Source organism: Phascolarctos cinereus, unplaced genomic scaffold, assembly GCF_003287225.1.
Source record: "Phascolarctos cinereus isolate Bilbo 61053 unplaced genomic scaffold, phaCin_HiC Scaffold_3;HRSCAF=262, whole genome shotgun sequence".
Taxonomy (NCBI): Eukaryota; Metazoa; Chordata; class Mammalia; order Diprotodontia; family Phascolarctidae; genus Phascolarctos; species Phascolarctos cinereus.
Genome location: NW_027555736.1, coordinates 187457233 through 187475147, shown reverse-complemented (window position 1 = coordinate 187475147; position 17915 = coordinate 187457233). Strand labels below are relative to the sequence as shown.

Genomic DNA, 17915 nt, shown 5'->3' with positions numbered 1-17915 from the left:
AATGGAGAAAGACTAGGGGCTAGAAAAGTCTATCCAGATGGAACTTGAATTATACCACGGTAAGGTCCAGATCAATGATTAAAAGACACAGGTTTCTCCATTAACTCCCTGGCCCTCCAGCAGCTTCAGCCAACTTCTCTTCCAGAGTAAGGAGTCATTATATATCATTTCAATCAAGCTCCTAAATAAAACTGGCACGGAGAAACATACTTTAAAGCTTTAGTTCTTGATATTCTTAAAATGATTCTTTTTTACAAACTGCTGTAATTTTAAAAGTAGTTTCTCTTTCTATTATTTATTTTGAGCATTCTTTTCCCATTAAGTTTTGACTTCCATATTCTCTCTCTCTCTCCCACTGCCTCCCCCACCCACTGAGAAGGCAAGGTATTATACATATGAAATCGTGCAAAACATATTTCCATACTAGCCATACTGCAAATAAATAAATAAATAAAGTGAGAAAATTATACTTCAATTTGCACTCAGAGTTCATCAGTTCTCTGGTGGTGGATAGCATTTTTTCATCATGACTCCTTTCAAACTGTCTTGGATCATTGTACTGATCAGAGCAGCCAAGTCTTTCACAGCTGATCATCATTACAACATTGCTGTTACTGTGCACAACGATCTGGTTCTTCTTACTTCATTTTGCATCAGTTTATATGGGTCTTGCTGTTTTTTTCTGAAACCACTTCTGTTGTCATTTTTTACATCCCAATGAGATGCTACACCTTGTTCAGTTATTACCCAATTGGTAAGCATCCCCTCAATTTCCAATTCTTTGCCATTACAAAAAAGACAGATAGAAATATTTTGTTCATACACATCCTTTTCCTTTTTCCTTGATCTCTGAGATACAGACCTACTAGTGGTGTTGCTAGGTCAAAGGGTTATGCACAGTTTTATAGCCTTTTGGGTACTGTTCCAAATTGTTCTCCAGAACGGTCAAACCAGTTTACTATTCCAACAACAGTTTATTAGTATGCCTATTTCCCCCCACCCTCTCCAGCATTTATCATTTCTTCCTAGGTGTTAGGTGATACCTCAGAGTTGTTTTAATTTGCCTTTCCCTAATCAATAGTGATTTAAAGCATTTTTTCATAAGACTATAAATAGCTTTGATTTCATCTTCTGAACAGTGCCTGTTCATATCCTTTGACCATTTAATAATTGGGGAATGAATATTATTTTTATAAACTTGTCTTAAATCTCTATATATTTGAGAAGCGTGGCCTTAATCAGAGAAATTTACTATAAAAATTTTGATATTACTTCATTGTCTATGGTACCTTTTAGCAAAATTTAGTTTCCCTGATTATCTCTTTTAATTAGGTCTACTTTGCTTTTGTTTTTGTCTAAGATCATGATTGCTACCCCTACCCTTTTCAGTTCAGGTGAAGCATATTAAATTCTGCTCCAGCCCCTTATTTTAACTCTGTGTGTCTATTTCTGTCTCAAATGTGTCTGTTGTAAACAATATATTGTTGGATTCTGGTTTCTAATCCATTCTGCTATCTGCTTCTCTTTTATGGGTGAGTTCATCCCATTAACATTCACAATTATGATTACTTTGTATTTCCCTCCATCTCATTTTCTTCTGTTTCCTCTATTTTTACCCAGTCTCTCCTCAAAAATCTACTTTGTTTCTAACCACTGCTTCCTTTTATCTGCCCTCCCTTTCATCATCCCTCCACCCTCATATTTCTCTTATCCACTTCCCCTCCTATTTCCCTACTGGGTAAAATAGACTTCTATACACAACTGAGTGTGTGTGTGTGTGTGTGTGTGTGTGTGTGTGTGTGTGTGTAATTCTTCCCTCTTTGAACCAATTCCAATGAGACTGAGCTTTAAGCACTCCCCCCGCAACTCCCACCCCCCACTGTAAAAACTCCTCCTTGCATGCCTCTTTTATGTGAGAAAATTTTCCCCATTCTACCTTTCCCTTCTCCTTTCTCCCAGTGCATCCTTCATTTTTACCCCTTCATTTTTTTGGAGATCATTCCAACATAATCAATTCATACCCATTCCCTCTATGTAAACTCCTTTTAACTGCCCTAATCATGATAAAGTTTTTAGGAATTACATGTATCATGTTTCCATGCTGGAATATAAATAGTTTAATCTTATTGAATCCCGTATGATTTCTCTTTCATGTTCATCTTTTTATGCTTCTCGTAAGTCTTATATTTGAATATCAAATTTTTTCTTCAGCTCTGGTCTTTTCATCAGGAATGCTTCAAAAGTCCTCTATATTTCATTAAATATCCACTTTCCCCCTAAAGGACTATACTCAGTTTTCATAAGCAGAGTTATTCTTGGTGTAATAGTCCTTTGCCCTCCATATTCCAAGTCCTCCACTGCTGTAATGTGGAAGCAGATAAATCCTGTGTGATCTTGATTGTGACACCACAATATTTGAATGGTTTCTTTCTGGCTGCTTCCAATATTTTTTCCTTGACCTGAGAGCTCTAGGATTTGGCTATAATATTCCTGGGAGCTTTCATTTTAGGATCTCAGGAGGTGATCGCTGGATTCTTTCAGTTTCTATTTAACCCTCTGGTTCTAAGATATTGGGGAAATTTTCCTTGATAATTTCTTGAAATATGTGTATGTTCTTTATCTTTGACCTTGGCTTTCTGGTAGTCTAATAATTCTTAAATTATCTTTCCTCAATCTATTTTTCTGATGATATATCTACATTTTTTTCTACTTTATTTTTCTTCATTCTTGTGACTTTGTTTTATCGTTTCTTGATGTCCTATGGAGTCATTAGTTTCCATTTGTCCAATTCTAATTCTTAAGTAATTATTTTCTTCAGTGAGCTTTTTACCTCCATTTCTATTTGACCAATTCTGCTTTTTAAGGAGTTCTTTTCTTTAGTAATTTTTGTGCCTCTTTTGCCACTGGGCCAATTCTGGTTTTTCAGGTGTTACTTTTTTCAGTATTTTTTGTGCCTCTTTTACCAAGCAGTTAATTCTCTTCTCATAATTTTCTTACATCACTCTCATTTCTTTTCACAGTTTTTCCTCTACCACTCTCATCTCTTTCCTTAACTCTTCAAGGAATTCTTGTTGGGCTTGTGTCCAATTAGCATTTTTTTAAAAAATGCTTCAATAACCCGCTTTGTCTTTCCTTTTCTTCTGGGAGAGGGGACAGCTATCACTACCCTCTCTCTCTCTCCCCAGTGAAAATTTTTCTCCATTTCAGGTAAAAAAAACATTGTTAACAAACATGCATAGTCAAAGAAAGCAAATGTCCCACACTGGACTAGTTTAAAAATGTGTATCTTTTACACAATTCCGAAGGACTTATGATAAGAAAAGCCATCCAACTCCAGAAAAAGAACTCATACAGATTGAGGCACACTTTTTTAATTACTTTATTTTTCTTGGGGTTTTGGGGGGTTTTTTTGCTCTGTGTTTTGTTTCACAACATGACTAACATGGAACTATGTTTTGCATGCCTGCACATTTATAACCTGTATCAAACTGCTTGCCTTCTCAGGGAGAAGGGAGTGTAGAAAAGAAGGAAGGGAATTTGGAACTCAAAAAAAAATGTTAAAATTGTTTTACATGTAATTGGAAAAAATACAATATTTAAAAATTTAAAAAATGTGTATCTTGCTCATTACCTTGAGTTGATCAATTCTCTGTGTGGGGGTGGTTAGCAGGTTTTATCATTGGCCCTCCTGGAAGCCTCGTTAGTCACTGCATTAATCAGAGTTCCTAAGTCTTTCAGAGTTGGTTCTTTTTCAAAATGCTACTTGTATCAATAGTTTTGGTTCTATTCACTTCAATCTGCATCAGTTCTGACAAGTTTTCCCAGGTTTCTCACATTTTATGCCACAATAATATTCCATTACTTTACATACTATATTTTATTCAACTATTACGCAATTGATGGGTATACCCATCTTAAGTTTCTTTTTTTCAATAAATGAAAGCACTAACAAATATTTTAAGACATATGGGTCCTTCATCTGTTTGTTTGTTTTATCTCTACAGGTCTAGTAATGGCACTACTGGGTCAAAGACTATATCTAATTTAGTGTCTTTTGGGGCATAGTTCTAAACAGAGGTATTTTCTACCACACATCACAACAAAACGCCACTCACAATATCCATGCACATGCAAATATAGCCAATTGAAGCATCACCTTTAGACAGAAGATTAACAGCTCAGACTGCATCCTAAAGTTCACTCTGATCAATTACCGAGCCAGCCTCTGGTGTTAAATCTTCATTTTTAGTAAGCAGATTAGAAAGGAAAAGATTAGGTAAGAGTGAGATACATGAAACAGTAAATGACAGCAAAAGATAAGCTGGTTTTGTTAGAACTTTTAAAACAGCAATTAGATTCCTGCCTTGTTTTATAGAAACAATTGATGTCGGAGAATCTGAATGAAAAGGAAGGGAAAAAAGAATTATAAAGTACTTAAACTAGAGAATGTTTCATTTTTCAAGACAAAAGTCCATCTGACTGATGATATTTTTGTAACTGAAAGTTAGACCCAAAGTTCAATATACGCACAAAATAACCACTTTTTAGTTCTGAACAGGTCACAGTAAAATAACAAGATTTATTTTGCTTATTATAGTAACTCAAGTCTTGAAGATTATACTTCAACTTCACATTTAATTTAGTTCTCAGAAAATCCAGAATGGTTTTGAACCACCTAGTTATGGTATGTAGGTAATTACTGTTTTACTCATTGAATTATATATCATGACATTTCTCTGCTCAAAACATTTAAATGACTTCTTTAGTAGTTTCAGTTGTGTCTGACTCTTAGTGACCCCATCTGGGGTTTTCTTAGCAAAGATACTGGACTGGAGTGATTTGCCATTTCCTTTTCCAGCTCATTTTACAGATGAGGAAACTGAGGCAAACAGGGTTAAATGACTTGCCCAGAGTCCCATAGCTAGTAAGTGTCTGAGACCAGATTTGAATTCAGGTCTTCATAACCCCAGGCCCAGTGTTCTATGCCACCTAAATGTCCCTAATTTACTGCTAAAAAGTAAAATATGGGGTATCTCAAACGTCTTAATATAGTTTTAACTTTTATAGTTCTATATAAAGTCTTTTTTTTAAATGGTTAATTTTACTTATTTTAAAATTCATTTTTTAAAATTCTATTTCAAATTCTTTCCTGCCCATCTGCCCCTCCCCACACCCACTAAGAAAGCAAACACTATATTAATTCCTGTATGAAGTCTTTACACATCCCCCTACTTACTTTGCAGAGGTGGGGATCTGCGGGTTATTCTATGGCCTTACTGCACATAATATGAGATTGTTTCAATATATTGATCAATTTTGCTGATTTCCCCCCCTTCCTCTTTTTTTTTTGTTTTGTTTGTTTTGTTTTAAGAGATGGCCTTAGGGGGAAATTCAGGTAATATAAAAACAAAAGACATCAATAAAAATTTATTAAAAAAAAAAGATAAGCTGCAGTTAGAGAGTAGAATCTCAAAGTTCCAGATCTTAGATACAGACAATTCTGAAGACATCAAGGTATTAGATGTGATCATAACATTGTGTGGTTGAAGTAGAACAGAGGAGGTCACTAGAGTTGAAGCATTTAAGGAACTGTGAAGCTGTATTGTGAGAGGGGTCATCAACATGACTATAGCAGAGGAAATCTAACTGTATGAGTACGTGTCCTACATCTCTAAAAAGCCCATATGGGTAGGTTCCTAATATTAATATTTTCTTTTCTCTATGAAGAGTGGCTATTATTTAACTGAAATATATGACAATATACTAGACTCTGAAGCCACAGACTGCAAATGGTGTTGATAGCTACTTAGTTAGATAACTAATGTAAGAGAGTACAATTTGAGTATAATAAATTAGGACATTAGACATTTCATCATCCTGGGACTTTTCATCTTAATTATACTTCATTTCAAATTAACATTAACTACACAACCAATTCTCCCAATTAGAAGGCAACTGTATTTAAAAATATACATCTTAAGCTTATCGCCTTTGAAGAGAAAAGATTAACATCAAGCAGTGGGGCAATTTTTTTTAAAGGTACCACTTCCAGCATCCTTTAAAAAGAACTTAGTAAAATCAAAATCTCATTTAATGTATGATTCCATTTAATGAAGGTATTTCTTTACGCTAGTACATGGCCCATAGTAAGCCATTGCTGATATGGTTTCAACTAATTCAACTAACAAAAAAATCCTGTAGCACACATTCAGATGTCCCAGAATCTTAGAGTTGGAAGGAACCTGTGAAGGTCATCTAGCAGAGCGTACACCTAAAATAAGGATCCTCTTCTAAAAAACACTCTAGCGATGGACATCTAGTCTTTCCCTGAAGACTTCTACTGAAGAGGAATTTCCGCCTTCCCAAGGCAGCCTACTTTTGGAAGCTCTAATTATTAGGAAGTTTATCCTTACATCAAGACTTAATTTCTCTCTCTACACCCTACCTGGATTCAGTGACCATAGCTCTGCCCTCTGAGCCCTAGTAGAAGAAATATAATCCTTCTTCCACCTGACTGCCCTTCAAATACTTGAAAACAACTGCCATTCCCATTGGATTCTTCACTATTCCAGGCTTAAACATTCCTAGCTCACTCAACCTATCTTCACATAGCCTGATTTTGAGGGACTTCATCTGGTTTGCTCTCTGCTAGAAGCACTCAAGCATTAACAAGGTCTTTCCTAAGATGGAGAGCCTAGAACTAAACATAATGAAAATGTTTTCTTGGTTAACTATCATATTACTGTAAAAATATATATGTGTACAAAATTTCCTTGTGTACAAAGCTGAAGAGATTAAGAAGATTTCATGAGCCTCTAAAGAACATCAAGAGATGGAAATAGAGATGAGGAACAGCCTGGGGCTGGAGATCTCATGTGAGTACAAAAGAATAGGCATACTGGAAGAAAATGCAGTGAGAGGTAAGGACCTGATGAACAGTAAAATAAGACAAGAAAATTTTTACTTTGTCTAGGGGTTCAAGTTTTCTTCAAGGATCAATTGTTCATTCAGAGTAGGTGCCTTGATTCCACTGTACTATACCTACTGGAGAAAGTCTTCTCTTGCGGATAGTGTTTCAGCTCTATGGTATTGTCTATATCTCTTAGGCTTCCAAGAAAGCCATAATACTTGTGCTAGAAAGGGAAGCAAGATGAAATTAAGGACACTAAGTACTTCTTCACCACCATCTCCTCATTATACTTATAACAGAAGTATATATTGAACCACAGGACGTCCATTTTCTTCAACGATCTTCCATCTATAAACTTTAAGTTGGTCTCATTTCAGCAAGAAATTGAAGGTGACTATGTGGTTGAAGAGAAGAGGTATAGTGTTCTTCCCTTACCCTCCATATCCAATCAGATGCCAAGTCTTTTTCAAGTCTACTTCCACATCTTTCACATCTGTCTACTTCTTTACATTTAGAGGACCAGCACCCAAATTCAAGCACTCATCACCTTTCACCTAGCCTATTGAAACAGTAGCCTAACTGTGTCTCCCTATCTCTGATTTCTCCCTTCTCTAACCCATATCCTTCACCCAACTTCCAAAATGATATTCCTAAAGCACAAATGATACCCTGTCACTCCCCTGATCAAGGAGTTTTGGTGGCTTCCAGTAGCCTCTGGACAATATAAACTCCTCACCTAGAAAGTTAAAGTCCTTCATACCTGGGTTTCACCTGTCTTCTAGACAGATCCCATAATACTCCACATCTCATGCATTCTATGTTCCAAAATGGTCTACTTGCAGTTTCTCTTATATAACATTCTATCTTCCTGCCCCTATGCCTCTGCCAAACTTGTCCCTTCCATACCTGAGACCCTCTCCCTCCTCATTTCTACCTCGTGAAATCCCTGGGTCTTTTCAAAACTCAGATCAAGTGGCTTTTGCTAAATCCTCAAGCCCATCTTAGCACCCCCATTTCCAAGTTCCTTTCTATTCATATGTGTGTGTGTGTGTGTGTATTTTTTTTTGTTATTTTCACCTAGAAAAAGTAACTTCCTTGAGGGCAAAAATAGTCTTGCTATTGTCTTTTGCCCAGAACCTGGAACAGTGCCTAAGAAGTGCTTGTTGAATTGAACTGAATGAGCTGAAGCTATTGAGAGAGGCTTAAAAATAATTAAAAGGATAAGTGTTTTAGTTAAACTGAGGAAGGGAAAAATATCACAATCGGAAAAGGAACTGTTGATCAAGGTAGATGGAAATAATAGATAAGGAAGAAGAAGCAAAGTTACTCAACTTTTATTGGGCTTTTGTTTTCTCTGGCCATGGAAGATGAACTTTAGACTGAAAAGAACAGAGCAAAGTGGCTAACAGGAAGCTGACATCCAAGAGAAGTGGGGAGACAAGCCATTATCTGGCTGCTGTCGATGAATTCAAGTAACCAATGAACTATATTCTAGATTACTGAAAGAACAAACAGAAGAGACTGCTGAACCACTCTCAATGATCTCTGGAAGAGTGTGGAGAATAGGAGGGGTGTCACAAGGCCGGAGGAGGACAGGCATTTTCTGTTTTCTTGAACACTAGGATAAGAACAGAATCTACAAACTACAAGTCTATGAGCTTTGGGTCCTTGCAAAATTTTAGAACACATTATGAAAGAGTTCACACAAGGAGCCCATCATAATGGTTTCACCAAGAACAGGTTATGCCAAACAGGTTACCAGATCAAGAGAATGCTGAAGCTTTAATTTAACACAGATTTCAGCAAAGATTTAGACAAAGCTTCTCCTACCATTCTTCTGTTGACAAAATGAAGAGGTAATAGCTAGATACAAGTATGTACAGCTAGGTGGATTCAGAAATAGCTTACTGGACTCAAGGAGCAATTTGGGCTTGGACAATTTAATCTTCTTATCAGTGATATAAAGGCAGAGATAAAATGCTTATCTAGTTTGTAAACGGCACAGAACCAGGAAGAATAACTAATAAAATTAATTATAGCCAGAATTCCAAAAAGACCTTGAGACACTAGAACACTGGACTGAACTAAATAGGGATAAATGTAACATCTTAAGAACCACATTTAAAAAAATCAACCTCACGAGTTCAAGATGAGGAAGATGTAGCTAAACAGCAATTCAGAAAAAGATTTGGAGGTTTTAGTGAACAGAAAACTAAAGGAGTCAACAGTGCTGATGGAAGGTCACAATTAGTTTAAAGGACATTGGGGCAACCAGGAAGGGCCTCAAGATCATACCATAAAAGCACATGGAAGGAAATAGGAACACACAGCCTGGAAGAGTGAAAACTTAGGAAGACATCTTGGCTACATTTAAGCACTGCCATGTGGAAAAATGATTAGACTTGTTCTACACAGACCTAGGGGGTAGGACTAGGAACAATGCATGAAAGTTCCAGAAGCCAACTGTAACTCAAAACAGGGATATATTTCCTAATAATTAGAGACATCCACAAGCAGAAAAACCTGCATTAGGAAGTACTGGGTCTAGATAACTACCCATTAGCCAGATGTAGAAGGGATTTGTGGTCAGGTATGGTGGAGACGACTGGATGGCTACAAGGTAACTTCTGAAACTCTGTGACTTTGGGATTTGTATTACATTTCATTAAAGCAGTGAGGAGAAAACTAAGAGTCTAAACAAGTACAAAAGAATTTTAACTTCCCAGTCCTTTTAATAAACACCAAACTCAGCCTTTAAACAACTTGGGCCTATTCATTCCGGGGTGAAATTTGTAATCCTAAATCAGATGAACTTATTTACCTGAAAGCCTGACAACACAGAAATGGCTCTTCCACTCCCAACTATTCTTGGTAGCCAAAGAGTCTAAAACTTAAAAGCTTCTGACAGAAAAGCTATAAACAACAAATACGACAGTTGCAACAACTAGCTGAAAGTTGTAATACTCATAAAGCACTTTGAAAATGAAAACTTTTAGCACCATGAACAGAGTCATTTGACCTTAAGACTGCTTCTTATGACTTAATAGAATACAAATTATGACTTATTAGAATACAAAAATTGCCAGTGTGTTTCTTCTTTAACAGATTAACCCCTCCTCATGAAGGAAATGATAAAAAAAAACTGATTGCTCAAAATTAACTTGCAATGATTCTGAATATTTAAATATTTGCTGCTATTAATAAGAGATTGATATTTTTTAAAAGGTAAGAAGAAAGTGGATTAATAAGAATTTAGTGTCATTTATCATTTTTACAATGCACTTAATGGGTATTTGTCAAATGCTATTCCATTCTAGGTACTACAGTCATGAGACTTCAGCCTTTAAACATTTATCTTATACAGTTTTCAGTGACCAACCACTTCTGAAAAAACTCACCCCAAAACTTGGAAGCATCTTTGGCCATGCCAACAGTCTACTCCCCTAAGGCGAACCCCTGTCTAGTCTTTCTCCATTCCAATCCATCCTTCAGCTGCTGCCTCAGCTTCAGTCCTAAGTCTTTCATGAAGATTCCTCCTTCTCCTTTATCTAGCACTTACAGTCCAAATAAAGCACACCATTTGGCATCTGATACATACTTGCAGTATTTTTTACTATTGGTTTTTGTGTATTATTCTTGTTTCTCCAACAATATTCTGAATTCTTTGAAGGCAGGACCAATGAACTGCAGCTACTAGGAACCTTAGCAGTCACCTGGTCCAATTCCTTCATTTTACACACCAGGAAACTGACGCCCAAGTGACTTGCATAAGTTCACACAGATGATAAATGGCAAAATCTGAATTTTAACCTAAGTTTTCTGAGTAAATCCATTACTATTTCTAATACATCATGCTGCCTCTTCATATTCCCTACCTGTATTGTGAGGAATAAACAGTAAATAGACAGGTATTCCCTACAATATAGTAGTACTCTCTACAGAACCTGTTTTAGTAATGGTTACTTATTGATTGCTAGTAAAAGAAAATATTAACTCCATTCCATTTTTTGACTGCCAGAGACATATTTTCCACCCACTTCTCTCTAGATAAAAAAAAAATACTTGTTTTTAAAACAGGATAGATTAAAATTGTGGTTTTCAGGGAACATACCAAATTCGATATGAAATGATTACTTACCTTTTTTAATAGATCAACAATATACATTTATATAATGTACAACAAAGTCCCTAATTTTTGACTTAAAACCCTATATGCATTTCACCAGAAAGGAAGGTGGGAAAGGGGAATCTTTCTGTAAAGCTTGTGTAGCAATTTAAAACAATCATTGCCACAAAAAAAAAAGTGAAAAAAAGGAAAAAAATCACTTCTCACAATATCTTCTAGGGAAACAATGATGAGTTTTCAGGCTTTGACTGATCAACTCACCTATTCCAAGGGCAAACACAAAGGCCACAACACTTGTTGAGTTCTGTGAGGGTCTTCTCTGCCTCTCTCATGTCTTTGTTTATTTGGTCCATGCCTTCTTCTATGCGGTTCAGTTTTTCTAAGAAGAGTTTTTTGAAAGTTACATTTTGTGGGAAGTTACTAGCTATTACAAATATTCTAGGAAGCTCCCCAACCAGAAAATACTGCTATATAAGGCAGCATAATATGACATGGTCCCAAATCTAATAATGCATTGACCCAATCTAGTAAATGTCTGTAATGGCAGTGAAAGAGTGAACAGACAGTAAATACTACCTAACATGAAGTCAGTCTGGGATGTCCCAAACTTTAAAGCACCTAGCCCCCAATAAGAATTTGAGTTGACCCCAGGAAAAGCTTAGGTATATAGTTCTGTTTTGGAATACTATGGGCTGAGATCTGCCTTGGAATCAGACACCCAACATTATCCTTAGCTCAGGAGGTTCAAATCCCAGAATAAACAAGGGCCCTTGAGAACCAGGCCCATCTGACAATGAGCTCCAAGGAATATTCTAATTTGGGTGTCCCCCAAACTTGTTTAGTTCATTAACCAGATTTAAGTCTAGTAGCCTGATTTTCTGGACATAATAATAACTCCAATGGAAAAAGTCAAACACTGTATAATCCAAAATGTGCAAGGGGTTTCAGGTGGAGGAAATGTACCACCCACATGGGGAAGAGCACTCTTAAAGGACACATTTTGGAAACACCCATGAATAGCAAATGTGCAAAGTGAAATTCCGAACTTCTTCCAATGACTCCAAACTCACCCCCTTGTTCATCCAGCATAGTGATGGTTTTGATTCCTGCATCCTGAGACTAAAAGAAGTAAAAAAAAAGTCTACAGTATAGCTAAAACAAAAGGACTAATATCTATGTGTAAAACAAGAAGCCCCTAGGAAATACAGAGAAAACATTAAGATCGGAGAAAGTAAGATTCTAGGCAGATTAAGTCAGGATTCTAGATGTATATTTTACAACGGTCACTACCTGAAGTGAAAAGTGAGTCATTTGTCCCTGCCATACTATACTAATGGAAGAGGAAAAATCAAGTATTGACATTACATAGCTTGATGACATCAATACTTTCTGTTTTCAAACAAAAAAGTATTGTCTTCCTGTCCCTAAACTCATTCAGAATACTAATTTAACACAATCTCTCCTTGCTCGATTCCCATACTTGATTAGACAGAACTGACTTCATGTCAAACATAATGTTATCTGAGCAATAAATGTTACTGGGCATTACTGATCCAAATGTTAAATAGGTCACAAGCTTTGTAGCACAGAGCTCTGCAGGGAGAACAGTGGCATCATGTCATACCCTCCAAGATACCCAAGAGTAAGACATTTCTAGTAATATTCTCTCACCTCAATGGCTAACCCCAGGATTCTCCTTGTGCTTTCCAAGGACTAGAAAAACAAAAACAAAAAAAGAGCTTTAACATTTTAGTGTACAACAGAAAAATAAACAGAATTTTTAAATAAAAATCTATGTTTACCATGTTCAGGACGTTATTCTCCACTACATGTACAATCATTGCCAACTATCTCTTAAATAATATAAAAACAACCAAATTGATCATTAAAGCTGCAAGCTGATTTTCACCAGATACTGGGTCAGTCACTGAATCACAGAATTTGAGAATCAAAAAGAACTTCTACCGTATCTAATTCAATTCATACCCCATAGGATTACCTACTATAACATATCCCAGTGGTCATCCAGCCTCTGGGTGAACACCTCACTACCTCCCGAGGCAACCCAGTGCATCTCTGGACAGTACTAATTATTAGGAAATTTTTTCTGACAGCAAAGCTAACTGGCTTCTTTGCACGTTCCTCTCACTGCTCTTGCTTCTACCCTCTGGTACCAAAAAGAACAAGACTGATCCCTTTGCCACACGACAGCTTTTCAAATACTTGAACATAGCTATCATATCCCAGAGTCTTCTCTTCTCCATGCTTAACCTTTCCATTTCCTTCAACTAATCCTCAGGCATCACAAACTCAAGGTCCTTTACCCTTGTGGTGGCCTTCTTCTGCTTGATGCTCAAAATGGCCACCATACTCCAGATGAGGTCTGACAAATGGACTATCACGTCCCTGTTCTCTGAGGCTATACCCCTCTTACAGCTATCCAAAACTAAATTAGCTTTTTAGCTGCCATACCACCCTGTTGAGCCTGCAGCCCACTAAAACCTCAACATCTTTTTCAGAACTGCTATCTGTCCTTACCTTCACCACCTTATACTTCTGTTTTGACTGAAACTTCACATTTATTCCTATTAGATTCAGCCCAATGTACTAGTCTGTCACAAAATTTTTGGATTCTGTCATGCGGCGTATTAGCTATCCTTCCCAGCTCTGTGTCATTTATAATTCTGACGAGCATACCATCTCTGTCTTTATCAAGTCATTGACAAGAACACTAACATGGTACAATGCCAACCACAGAGCCCTGGGTTACACCATCATCAATATATTTTTCAAATGTATTTTCAAAATCCTCAAACAATAAATCAACAAGAATTTATTAAGCACCTACTATGTACTAGGACCATACCAGGTGCTAGGAATATAAAGATTATAATGGAACAGTCCTCATCTCCAACAGATAGCCATCAATCTAGTTCAGGTCCTTACTGTACCTCTCACCTGAACTATTACAATGGCCTCCTAATTGCCTTCCAGCCTCAATTATCTCCAATCCAATCACATAGCTGCCAAAGTGATCTTCTTAAAGCACAGGTCTGTCCATGGTCAGTTCCCTACTCGAATTTTTGGTGACTCTCTATTATCTCTAGTCCTCTGTTTAGGCTAGAGTGTGTTAGAATTTACTTTTAACTTTTTTATTGCTGTTTTTGTATTTTGAGGGAACGAGCTGACAAGGCAATAATAACATATCATTAGTCAATACCAAATGCATTCATTGGCCTAATCAATCAACAAACATTATGAAAGGACCAGGCTGGCCAAAATGGCTAAGTTGATCTTTCCTTACCTCAGCTCTGAGAAAAGGAATACAACACACAGATACAAGAGATGTGAAATGAATTAAGATTTTCAGTAAAATGTTTTACCTCATCAGTCACCTGCTGAGCCCTTAGCTGAATTTCTTCTGCTGACAGATCATCCATGATGTATCACAATTCTTGGTAAGCGAGAAACAGGAACTGCGATATTGTTTAAAAAAAAAAGTAGGTTTCAGGGGTTAAAGTGTATTATTCTCACCTTTAAAGATCATTAAGATTTATATGAACTGATACAAAATGAAGTGAGCAGAACCAGAAGAACACCGCACACAGTAATAGCAATACTGTACAATGATTAACTGTGAAGGATTTAGCTATTCTCAGAAACACAAATAATCTAAGATAATTCTTAAGGACTCATGATGAAAAATGCTCTCCATCTCCAATGAAAGAACTGATGGAGTTTGAATGCCAACTGAATCATACTTTTTTTTAAACTTTATTTTTCTTGGGACTTTTTTTCCTGTGTTTTCTTTCACAACATGACTAATATGGAAATATGCTTTGTATAACTGTACATGTATAACCTTTATCAAATTGCTTGCTTTCTCAGGGAGGGGAGAAAGGGAGAGAATTTGGAACTCAAAATTTTTTTAAATGAATGTTAAAAATTGTTTTTACAAGTAATTAGGGGAAAAAAATCTCTCCCATTAACTTGACTTTTTAAAATACATCCTTATGTTTATAATGAAGTCTTCAGGTTGAAAAAAAGCCCAAAGAAAGTTTTATAAATTGAGGGGCAAAGTGAGAAAGGATTTTAGCAGCCTTTCAAGTATGACCATTTCTACAACTCAAATTCCAAATTCAAACATTATTGTGCTGAATCTGCAGCCTGATCTGGGGCTCTAACCTCAAAGAAAGAAAGGTCTGTGTAAGTCCTACCTCTGTTACATACTAATTACTTTGCCCTGGCCAAATCACTTAGAAAATTGCACAGCTGTTTTGCATGACTGCACATGTTTAACCTATATCAAATTTCTTGCCTTCTCCAGGAGGAGGGAGGGAGGGAAAGAATAGGGAACTTAAAAGGTTTTTTTAAAAAGAATGTTAAAAATTTTGGTTTACATGTAATTGAAAAAAAAATAAAAATTAAATAAGAAGAAAACTGCATGAAGAGGTTAATACTAGAAATTACAGATCACAGTACCTAAAATGGGAACTGGTTTTCAACACTGGTAGATTTCCCTACAAGACAAGCTCACGCATCAACAAACACCTTTAAGAGTGCAGAACGTTGTATTAAGGGCAAGGGAGACATAAAGTGAAGGTAAGAAATGTTCCCTACCATTACGGAATTGACAGTATAATAGAAGGATAAGACACAAACAAGTGCCAGCCAAGGGAGTTGGACCCAATGATCTCCAGGGTCCCTTCTAGCTCTAAATCTATCTGATGAATACTGCACGTTACAGTAAGTGCGTTGGAATGCAGCCATACACACACAAACGCAAGTCCTGGGGAAAAGATCAGGAAAGACTTCATGGAAGAGGGGGTGACATGTGAGTGGGGTTTCAAAAGATAAGGGCAGGCATTAGATATAGAAAAGAGTAAGAGCAAAAGAAAAGAAGGATATTGGAGGGTGTATGTAGAGAACAGGGAGCAGTTCATTTTGACTACAGCACACAGTACATAGAAGAGAGAAATATGACAGGAGGCTAGACATGCTAAGGGTGGTGCTGAATTCTGTGGGCCTGTTAATGCTGGGGAAAGGAGCTGATCTGATCAAGAGAGTACCTAGACTCTGGCACCTTTAAATACAAAGAACAGCAAACAACCACCAACGATATATTTCATATGGCTATTGTCAAGGCTAATCACTTAAAAAAGGAAAATCCACCACACTATGGACAATATTCTGGTTACTAGTTTCTATGAACTCAGCCAGGCTGGTACTTGGAGAATAAACTTATAGCAATCACCAGACCAGAGGCGAGGAACCTGCAGCCTCAAGGCCACATGTGGCCTTCTAGGGCCTTGGGTGCAGTGTGGCCTTTTGACTGAGTCCAAGTTTTACAGAAAAAAACCCTTTTATTAAGGGGATTTGTTCTGTGAAGTCTGAATTCAGTCAAAGGGCCACACCTGAGGACCTAAAGGGCCACATGTGCTTCGAGGCTGCAGGTTCCCCACCCTTACACCAGAAATACTTGAAGACTTTCTAGCTTTTTAAAAACTTGCCAGAACTGGCCATCCACACTGGCATAGGTTTTCCCCCCCATTCTAAAAATGTTTATTAAATTTTTTCCAAGAAATTGAGAGGATGCCCATCAACTAGGGAATGGCTGAGCAAGTCGTGGTATATGAATGTAATGGAATACCACTGTGCTATAAGAAATGATGAACAGGCTGACTTCAGAAAAACTTGGAAAGACTTATATGGTCTGACGCTGAATGAAGTGATCAGAACCAAGAGGACTTTGTACACAATAACAGCCACATTACGCAACGACTAAGACTGTTAAACTGAACCCTTCTCAGAATTACGAGGATCTAAGACATCTCCAGAGGCCTCGGGATGGAAAATGCTGTCCACATCCAAAGAAAGAACCATGGAAGTCGAATCGCTATCACTTATTTTTACCTTCTGTTGAGTTTTGTTTCATCTTTCTGATGGTTCCTCCTACGGATTTTAATTTTTACTTACAACTTCACTAATGTGAAAATATGTTTAATAGGAATATAAATGTAAAGCCTATATCAGATTGTGCGCCGTCTTGGGGAGGGGGGAAGAAAGGGGAGAAAATTTTTCAACTCAAAAGAATATGGAAGTGATTGTTGATAAATCAAAATAAATTAATAAATTTTTTTTAATTACAAAAAAATTCTTTTTCCAAGAGTAAATAAAACACATTTTCATTAGTCCCAGATAAGATATAGTTTAGTTGAAGAGATTAAGGGATATTGAAAACTAGGACTGGGGAGGATGGTCACTCCATTCCTCAACTTGAATAGCAAGAACAGCAACTGAATGTCATGGTTTCTCACTAGTGCAGGTGTAATGTTTCTTTCTATCTTTTATTTTCAAAGAGAGAAAAGGGGAGTTGGTTTTAAAAAAAATGCTAGCTAGCTATAAAACATCTTTTTGTCCTAGTCCATTTTTTAAAAAAAATGATGCCTTTTTATATAGCTGTTTCCCAACAGTCCCCTCCTCAAACCATTTAGAATCTTCTCTTGTAACAAAGTGGATTAAGAATAAAAAAAGGCAATACAATGACCATGCCTGACAGGATATGCAGCATTCCACACCTATAACTCACTATTCCTCCAAAAGAAAGGATGAATATTTCATTATCAGTCCTCTGGAGTCACTGCATTGATCTGAATTCTGAGGTCTTTTAAATGTTATCTTTACATAACTGTGGTCACTGTGTGTATATCATGTTTTCTGGCACTGCTTACCTCCTTGGCAACATATAGGGAAAGAGTCATAGATCACAATTTGTTTAGCCTTTCCCCAATGAACTAGCACCTACATTATTATACGGTTTTTTTGTAGTCACAGAAGGTACCACTATGAATATTTTAACATACATGGGACTTTTTTCTC

At 36.8% G+C, this 17915-nt stretch overlaps 1 protein-coding gene across 3 annotated transcripts in view; it reads right to left on the bottom strand.

Annotated features, from left to right (window-relative positions):
• SNAP23 (synaptosome associated protein 23) overlaps positions 1–17915 on the bottom strand; it is a 55408-nt gene that overhangs the window by 5263 nt on the left and 32230 nt on the right. For all 3 annotated transcript variants that reach the window (XM_021009295.2, XM_021009294.2, XM_021009297.2), the window contains 4 exons: positions 14420–14512; positions 12708–12749; positions 12107–12155; positions 11298–11415 (listed from right to left, as the gene is read on the bottom strand). In XM_021009295.2, coding sequence (XP_020864954.1) covers positions 11298–11415; positions 12107–12155; positions 12708–12749; positions 14420–14476 — 266 coding nt within the window. In that variant the 5' untranslated portion in view covers positions 14477–14512. The remainder of the gene's footprint in view (positions 1–11297; positions 11416–12106; positions 12156–12707; positions 12750–14419; positions 14513–17915) is intronic.